This window comes from Zootoca vivipara, chromosome 14 (genome assembly GCF_965207765.1).
Source record: "Zootoca vivipara chromosome 14, rZooViv2.hap1.1, whole genome shotgun sequence".
Taxonomy (NCBI): Eukaryota; Metazoa; Chordata; class Lepidosauria; order Squamata; family Lacertidae; genus Zootoca; species Zootoca vivipara.
The window spans coordinates 14,004,456-14,013,678 of record NC_142597.1 but is presented as its reverse complement, the minus strand read 5'-3'; the positions used below and the strand labels follow the sequence as shown (position 1 = coordinate 14,013,678).

Sequence of the window (9,223 nt, the reverse complement as noted above, 5' to 3'; positions counted from 1 at the left end):
TTTTACATGAATAGAATATGTGCATTTATTTCAAATGCATCTCTGGGTTATTTGTGGGGCATAGGAATTCATTCACTCCCCCCCCCAATATAGTCCAGCCCACCACATGGTCTGAGGGACGGTGACTGAAAACGGTTGCTGACCCCTGTACTAACCAGATGGTTGCATTACATGGCCTGCAATCTCAGATTTTAAAGGCTTGCTCCTTAATTCAATAACTGAAGGTGATCATGCGTGTTGTGCCCTGCTCCTTTTGTGCCCTGCTCAGTTTTGGAGGTAGATGCAGTCTCACACACTGGGGCATCCAAGGGTTGGGTCTCTTTAAGATAAAATGTTTGCATCTTGTTTCAGGGCTAAGTTCATTGGCCCAAGCTAAAGCTAAGCACCTTATCTCACTATATAAACGGTCTCTGGTTAGATAGGATTTGTACTGTTTCTTTTGTTTGGGAGGCTGCTGAGTTACAGCTTTAGTAATTGGTATTGACTCCTTCAAGGATCTAAAAGTGGTAGGAAAAAGCTGTAACATGAATGGTTATTTTATATGTTGGGATAGTATGCTTATTCTCTGGTAACTTAGAGGGCATTTCAGCTATATTATTATTTACTTTGGAAACTTCATTTTTGTAGTATTTCTTTTTAAAGTCTTTGGGGCGTTGACTGTGCCTTGGAAAGGTGCTCTTTAGTCTTTATTTCACAGGGCTGTAAGAAGGATAAAAAAACCCTGTTGCTTCATCTGAATAGCAGTAGTGAAGATGAAAAAGGCTTGTTTCAAAGTCTTCTGGTGCGCTTAATAGTTTTTAAACAGGGCACTCTTGCAATTATGGTGTTGTAGTATGCAGGAGTGAGTTGCAGGATTGTACTCAATCACAGCTTGCCAAGAAAAAGTACAGTTAGTGAGGAGTTGGGTCTGTAATTGGAGAATTGGAGTTCTGCTTAACATTCCTCCAATTGACAAGCTTTGGCGATATCTAGAACTTAGTCACAGTTGGAAAGCTTAGTAAAAGAAACAAGTCGTAACTGAATGTGGAATCCTTTGTCTATAAAACCTTGAATCTGTAAAGCTAGCCATAAATTTGAAGATTTGTTGAACTGTGTTCTACTTGAGAAAACATTGTTGGGTGCCCATTCACTGTAACTAAGATGCTCAAACTAAAGTATGGTAAAGTGATTTGAAAACTGTGAACTTTCTGAAACCTTTGGAATTTAACATTGAAACAGATAGGGAGAACAGCTTAGAACCAGCTTTTAAGAAGTAACTTGGAGACTAACATAACAGAAGTTGGCTAGAAGTAGCTGACTTGGAGCAGAGGGTAATAGATTTGTTGTCTATGCTCTGAGATCAGCCATTTTGCTGTTACATAGGCTTCTTTGTTTCTGGTAGGTGACTTCTAAACCAACATTGGCACCACTTAATCGCCGGTACATGTAGACACAAACAAAGCTAAACTCTTTAGCCTTCTCATTGTAATACAGCAGGTTGTATGTCCTAACTCCACCATGGAAGGCAAATGTCAGTTTGCAATTCTCTATCTATGGATGCAAAACTCCATATTACTCGATTGCAATGAGTTCCTTTCCCCCTATTTCCTCGCTATTGGCAAAATTAAAGAAATGCTGCTCTTACTGCTACCAACCAAAGCTTAAAGCAGGGGTCAGCAACCTTTTTCGGCCATGGGTTGGTCCACCGGCCCTCATGGTGGGCCGGACTATTTTTTTTCTGGGGGGGAGAACAAATTCCTATGCCCCACAAATAACCAAGAGATGCATTTTAAATAAAAGCACACAATCTACTCACGTAAAAACACGCTGATTCCTGGACCATCCGTGGGCCAGATTGAGAAGGCAATTGGGCCGCATCTGGCCCACGGGCCTTAGGTTGCCTACCCCTGGCTTAAAGTAAGGAAGAAATTCCAGTAAAAATACGTCTGCTTGCTTACTCTCCTCCTCTTGTGTAAGATTCTCTGGCTACTCTCCTTCTCAAAGAATTGCTCCTTGTGTTTTACCTTGCTTTGACTCTACTTGTTTTTTTAATATGCTTTTTATTAGTTTTCTTACTTAACACACACACACACACAAATTAACAAAAATGATAAAATAACAAAAAACAGAAAACATCCATAAGTTCTTTTGTAAGAACGTATCCATACGTTCTTACAAAAGAACTTATGCCACCATGTTCTTAATTCTCAATTCCTTATCTTCCCCAATAGACTTCCGTCTTCCTCAAAGTGAGTCTGTCTTACCTGTTTAATTAACTACTGCTTCAATCATTTCACCATTTCTTCTGTTATCTGAATACTAATAATCCATATTGTAGTCTGCGAAAATTACCGGTAATCAAAGCATGCCCAGGTTTTAAGGGCACTGTTTTTTTAAATATTCTTTATAAATTTCCCATTCCTTTTTTGACTTTTGGTTTGGCTGTCTCCTAATTGTCTCTGTCATTTTTGCCAGTTTGAGATATTCAAACTTATCCTGCCATTCCTCTTTTGTTGGTACTAATTCTCCTTTCTAATTATTGGCAATTAATATTCTTGGTGCCGTTGTAGTATAGCATATAAAAATATTCTCTTTTTTTCATTTGGAATCTCTGAATCCCTAAGAGGAAGGCTTCTGGTTTCTTTATGAAAGTTTGCTTAAACATTTTTTTTCCAGTTCCTCAAATATAATATCCCAAAAAATCTTAATTTTTTTGCAACCCCACCACATATGAAACAGTGTCCCTTTTGCTTATTTACACCTCCAGCACATATTAGATCTTGTTTTATAAATTTTGGATAGTTTGCTGGGAGTTATATACCACCTGTGAAACATCTTCAAAGGATTATCCTTTAGTGTATAGCAGGCCATAAATTTCCATTCTTTATTCTGTAATCTTTCCCATGCTGATAGTTGGATATTTTTACCAAAATCTTTCACCCACTTAATCATTACTTCTTTCACCTCTTCATCTTTCATCCCCCATTCTAGAAGAAGCCTATACATTCTTGATATTCCTTTTTAAAAAATTTGGTAGTATTATTTGACTCTACTTGTTTTCCACCCTCACAGATTCTAGTTTAGAGCATACCATCATTAACATGTCTCTAAGTCAGTGTGCCTGCTGTCTCTTTCTCACGTATGTGCTTACACATACATGCACCTGTGAATGACAAAGGCCAAAATATTTATCCATGAAGAACATTTCTATCTTGGCTCTAGGCTGGAATGTCAGCCTAATTCTAAACTTGAGGATTAACTTGGTGTGTAAAACTGTTTTCTAATATATGCATTTTTGTGCACGTTGCTTGGCCATCCCCTCCAACTCCCGGACTGAAAAATCTGGGATCAGCAGCGGCACGGCACCAGAAGTTGCTTCTACGCATGTCCAGACATGTGTAGAAGCGACTTCCGGTGCCGGCGCTGCCTGATTTCCGGTGCCCAGACATGGGCAGAGCGGCACCAGAAATCGCTTCTGTGCATGTCCAGACATGTGCAGACAGCCGGGAGCCGGGACATGGCAGCCGACAGGAGCTAAATCTGGGGGATTTACAGGATATTAATCAATTCGGGATGACAGTGGGAAACGATAACAAAATACGGGGGTTTCCCGCAAAAAACGGGAGACTTGGCGGCTATGTGCTTGGCTGGAGAACTTCATTGCAAAATTCAGAGACATGCAAGTTTCAAAGGCTGTGTTGACTCTCATCCTATACTATGCATGGGAAACGTAAAGCAGATTTGCCTTTAAATGTGAATTAAGTCAGATTTCTACCCCCTCCCTACCTGTAAACCACACTCAGCGCTTCGGAAGGTGGTGAGTGCATATTCAGCTATTAAATGTAGCCCTTCCTCACTGCTATATAAACAGCTATTGGCTGGCAATACAAGTTTCAGAAGCTAGATTTTCCTCTATCCCTGTGGTTCAGAGGAAACTCCGCTACCATACCTGATGCAGTGCTCTTAATAGTCGCTTGCAGCTGATGCAATTTCCTTTTTTTGAAAATGAAAACAAAAGTGTTCATTTTTTAACCTTTCCTCCAATTTACCTCTCAAAGCAATAGAGCCCTTGCAGAGCTGAAATGCCAAAGAAGCACGGTGCCTTTTCTATATGTCGCAGGTTCTTCTCCTTGTTAGAAAAGTACAGGTTTCACCACATTCCTTTTTTCCCCCCTCAGACTAATCCCCCTGTATATAATGGTCTTGGAAGACAGCACTGCTACCACTCAAAGCTCTAGGTCAGAGCAGCCTACATGTGTCATCTGGGGTAAGAAGTTTTGCTTCTCCGCGCGCATAAAGAAGCCTTTGCTCAACAGCTGGCGAGGGCTTCCTGACATCTCCTTTATTTCACACAGGATGTCGGCTAGATGGTAAGAACCCAAGCTACACATTTGATATCCCAGAGGAGGAGGCATATGACCAGCAGCTGTCCCTGAGGACAGTAAGTAACTTGCTAGCCTTGTCGGTGAAGGATATTTGACCATTGGCTGGCCATGATATGTAGCACCTGGTGTGTGAGAAGGTTTGACTTTGGGTGTTATATAGAGCAGGTAAGGGGGGGAGCCTCTTCAGCCTGAAGGTCACATCCCCTCGTGCGCAGCCTTCCATGGGTCACAGGCTAGAGGCAAAAGTGGGTGGAGCTATGGACACGACTCGTCCATAATTTGTTCAACACGCTGCATTCCAGAAAAGTCAGGGGTTTCTACCCACACACCTGTCTTCATCTAGCAAGAGGCATTGCATTCCCCCTACTCTTCGGTCCTCCCCAATATCAAGAATAAGAGACATGACAACCAATATTTGGGTGAAATCAGGCCACAGCTTCATTGACAACGGATGTAAGAGGTTTGGCATAGGCATTGGGTAGACCCCCCATGCCTTCCGGCTCACTGGAATGAAGGAGTCCCTGACTTACATCAAGGGGTAACTCCCTCAAAGGATTGCACCTGGGGAGTGCTGTGGCCCCTCGTCCCCACCTGAGTATCTGGACAGAAGCATCTCCCCTGGATCCTTTTAATGGGGTGCTGCGTTCCAGAAAAGTCAGAAGTGTCTACCCACACCCATGTCTCCATCTAAGCAAGCAAGAGGCATTATCATTGTTCAAGGATACATTCTACATGAGGAAGGCACAGAGCAGGGCTAGTAAATGTGTGGCCTGCAGAGAGCCTTGAGGGCCAAAGACACATTTGGCCCCTGAGGTTGCCTGTTTTTGGTACAGAGTACCTATCCCAATTTGGTTTCCTCCAGGTCTTGTTGGACCACAACCCCTATCATCCCTGACCACTTGTGGCTCATAACTAGAGGACCACGGGTTCCTCACCCATGACCAAGCCAATAGCCCCTAGTCCCTCCACCCAGTTTATTCAGCAAAATACAGTTTCTGCTGCCAAGTCAAACAAAAATGAACTGTAATGTTACATGACCTCTTTTCACATGTACCTCTTATCTCATGTGCTAGGGCATGGTTGAGTTCAGTGTCTGGAGCGCCGCAGGTTCCCTATATTTGGCCTAGGCCTTGACGTGGTGAGGAACTTCACATTGCAGTGGGAAAGAGATAATCCTGTTCAGTATCTCACTTTGCTTGTTTCTTACTTGCAGTCCATTTGATGGGAAGAATCTGATTGCAGTCTACATTATAGCTAAGACAAAAACACTGTACTTGGGGTTGGCTCATGGGGGAAACACGTCATGGCGTTGTGCCAAAGATACAAGACTACTTTCAGAAATGGTGGTCTTACTACAATTTCTTTGAGGTCTTGATGGCTTTGATTTCTGCCAAAAGGTCTGCCTAGGGGAAAATGCAAAGGATGAAGTCAATATGGTGGAGATCATGCCCCCCAAAGATAGCAAGCCATCTACTGCAGTGCATATAGCAACCTTGAAACTTTCTGTGCTTCCAATGGTGAGTACTTCCTATGCCATTTATTTATGCATTTTTTTTGAAGTGTTGATTACCTCTGCCAAAATAATTCCCAGCCAACCCAAATGTATTGCCTGAACCTCCCAAAAGATCTGACTGGGGAGCCCATCAACTAGAGGAGAGCTGATCTAGCATAGATCACAATAGGTTTTGTGTTGCCCATCTATCAAAATGGAATAGCTGTTGATGTCATTGTTATGATATGTGTAGTGGTGAGTGTCTCAGAATATGAACTTGTGTACCCTCCAGGCTACCTTGGTGGGACTTGACCTGACTCCTCCTGTCACATTCAGACTAAAATCAGGCTCTGGGCCAGTCTACCTTGCCGGACAATATTTATCAGGTAATGTCTGCTGGGGCGAGGAATCCTTCTCAGCTCAAGGACTGAATTCCTTTCCAGGCCCCCCATGTCAAGGGTGGGCGAGGCCAGAGAGAAAAATAAATGTGACTCATGGGCTGGAGTTTGGTAAATGTATCTCAGGGGAGTGCAGAAATATGTAGTCTGGTAAGACAGTTGGTTGAAAGAATAAGTAAACTTAAGTTTATTAGTCATGGCATAGAAAGCCATTCTGAGTATAGGTTTTACATGTGGCCAAGATAGAGCCAAAAAACTAATGGTAGCCCATGCTAACTCATACTGACTAAACAGGAGAAGAATCTGGAAGGGAATAAAGCCAGAAAGGAAGTGAACTAGCTTACCAACAAGTATTTACTAAGAGAGAAGAAACTGGATTCAGTGGATTTGTAACTGGCTGACTGACCGAACCCAAAGGGTGCTCATCAATGGCTCCTCCTCATCCTGGAGAGTAGTGACTAGTGGGGTGCCACAGGGTTCTGTCTTGGGCCCAGTCTTATTCAACATCTTTATCAATGACTTGGATGATGGGCTTGAGGGCATCCTGAGCAAGTTTGCAGACGACACCGAATTGGGAGGGGTGGCTAATACCCCAGAGGACAGGATCACACTTCAAAATTACCTTAACAGAGTAGACAACTGGGCCAAAGCAAACAAGATGAATTTTAACAAGGAGAAATGTAAAGTACTACACTTGGGCAAAAAAAATGAAAGGCACAAATACAGGATGGGAGACACCTGGCTTGAGAGCAGTACATGTGAAAAGGATCTAGGAGTCTTGGTAGACCACAGACTTGACATGAGTCAACAGTGTAATGCAGCAGCTAAAAAAGCCAATGCAATTCTGGGCTGCATCAATAGGAGTATAGCATCTAGATCAAGGGAAGTAATAGTACCACTGTATTCTGCTCTGATCAGACCTCACCTGAAGTACTGTGTCCAGTTCTGGGCACCACAGTTCAAGAAGGATACTGACAAGCTGGAACGTGTCCAGAAGAGGGCAACCAAAATGGTCAAAGGCCTGGAAACGATGCCATATGAGGATCAGCTCAGGGAGCTGGGTATGTTTAGCCTGGAGAAGAGAAGGTTAAGGGGTGATATGATAGCCATGTTCAAATGTATAAAAGGATGTCATATAGAGGAGGGAGAAAGGTTGTTTTCTGCTGCTCCAGAGAAGCGGACACGGAGCAATGGATTCAAACTACAAGAAAGAAGATTCCACCTAAACATTAGGAAGAACTTCCTGACAATAAGAGCTGTTCGGCAGTGGAATTTGCAACCAAGGAGCGTGGTGGAGTCTCCTTCTTTGGAGGTCTTTAAGCAGAGGCTTGACAGGAATATGTCAAGAATGCTTTGATGGTGTTTCCTGCTTGGCAGGGGGTTGGACTGGATGGCCCTTGTGGTCTCTTCTAACTCTATGATTCTATGGCAAGGAGGAAGAATAATCATCACGAGTAACCCTTTCTCCCAAATAATCCTGGGATTGTAGCTTCAGGGTATCAAGTGTTCTATTTGCGCCAGTCATCGCCAAGGATTTCCTGTGGCCGTCATTTTAGAAAAGGAAAACAGACATAAATTACACAATTTAATGCAGCATCTAGTTTTGCCCAAAGAGTCCAGCTGTCTTCTAAATACGTGGCCGTTTACCTGCGGCTTGATTAATCATGGTAAGTTTTCACACACCACCTCCTACATGATCATGAGCCAACTCTCCTCTTGCAGTTGGTCCCCCTTTGGACGAGGATGAAGATCAGGAAGAGTCCTCTAATGAAGAAGAGGAGATGGAGGCTTCTTCCAAGGAAAACCTGTCAACGAAGACAGATGAAATGGAGGCTTCTCCTGTAAAACCCATCAAAGCCCAATCTAGCAAGCAGGCAGGCACATCCAAGGAAGAGCCACCACAACCTGTTCAGGAGGAATCTCTGGTAAGCCTACACTCATGTATTCAGAGAATCTTCACCTGCTGCTATAATCCGTGTGCTCTGGCTTCCGTCACGGTGTTCCATTGCGCCAGAAGCAGTTTAGTCTTGCTGGCCACATGACCCAGAAAGCTGTTTGTGGACAAATGCTGGCTCCCTTGGCCTGAAACAAGATGAGCGCCACACCCCATAGTTGCCTTTGACTAGACTTAACCACCTTGTGGTCCTTTATCTATTACCTTTTTACCCATTCAGGTAAATAATTTGTTTACCCCTTAACTCCAGTCATCTCTAAGCAGTGTACAAGAAATCTAAAGGCAAAAGATCTGTACTTCAGTTAAAATGTCTGCTGAATTTGTTTTTAATATTCCTTCAGTAGGCACGATGAAAATAAAACACGACTGGTATAGAGAAGTTATTTCCCCACTTAGGTTTAGAGATCTCCCCCTTCCTAAAAATTGGTCATAGAAAGCTGGCCTCTATGACTATACTGAAGTATTTTAGAATTTATTTTTTTCATACAGAGTAATGATGCTCCCTTGTTGCATTTCAGACTTCAACACCCTTGGTCTAAACAGCCAGCTTAGATGAACAGAAAACCTATAAAATGTTTTGGGTGGGTTTGGTGCTCCTAAAAATATTGCCCTCCTTCTTTGCATCTTCATGAAAGTGCCGTTTAAACTTTCTTCTACAGGGGAGAAGAGGAAGCAGAGCAGGGAAGGCTGCAAACAAGGGACAACTGCGATTATAAGTACTGATGGAAGGTAAGGTAGAAGTGACAGGTAGAAGGTCAGAGCATTGGGCTATCTAGTCTAGCATTGCCAACACTGACTGGCAGGAACTCTCCATGGTGCTGGACAGGAATCTTTCTTAGCCTGACGTGGAAATTCTGGAGATTGAAGTTGAGACTTTATGCATGGTAATGCAGAAGCTCCACCAGTGAGCTACAGCCCTCCCCCAATGTTGACACCCTTGATGATGGTTGAGAGAAGAAATAAATTCAAGATAAAATGCACAAACCCAGGGCTTGCTTTCCTACACAAGGCAAGC

The 9,223-nt window shown here is 43.0% G+C and overlaps 1 protein-coding gene across 1 annotated transcript; it reads left to right on the top strand.

The window, feature by feature from the left end:
* Nucleotides 1-4,162: 4,162 nt before the first annotated feature.
* On the top strand, nt 4,163-8,938 carry LOC118097302 (nucleoplasmin-like). The gene is made up of 6 exons (XM_088657903.1): nt 4,163-4,246; nt 4,335-4,420; nt 5,762-5,881; nt 6,149-6,242; nt 7,977-8,179; nt 8,868-8,938. The coding sequence occupies exons 1-6, from the start codon at nt 4,177-4,179 to the stop codon at nt 8,922-8,924; spliced, it is 630 nt and encodes a 209-aa protein (XP_088514029.1). The 5' UTR covers nt 4,163-4,176; the 3' UTR covers nt 8,925-8,938.
* The last annotated feature ends 285 nt before the right edge of the window (nt 8,939-9,223 follow it).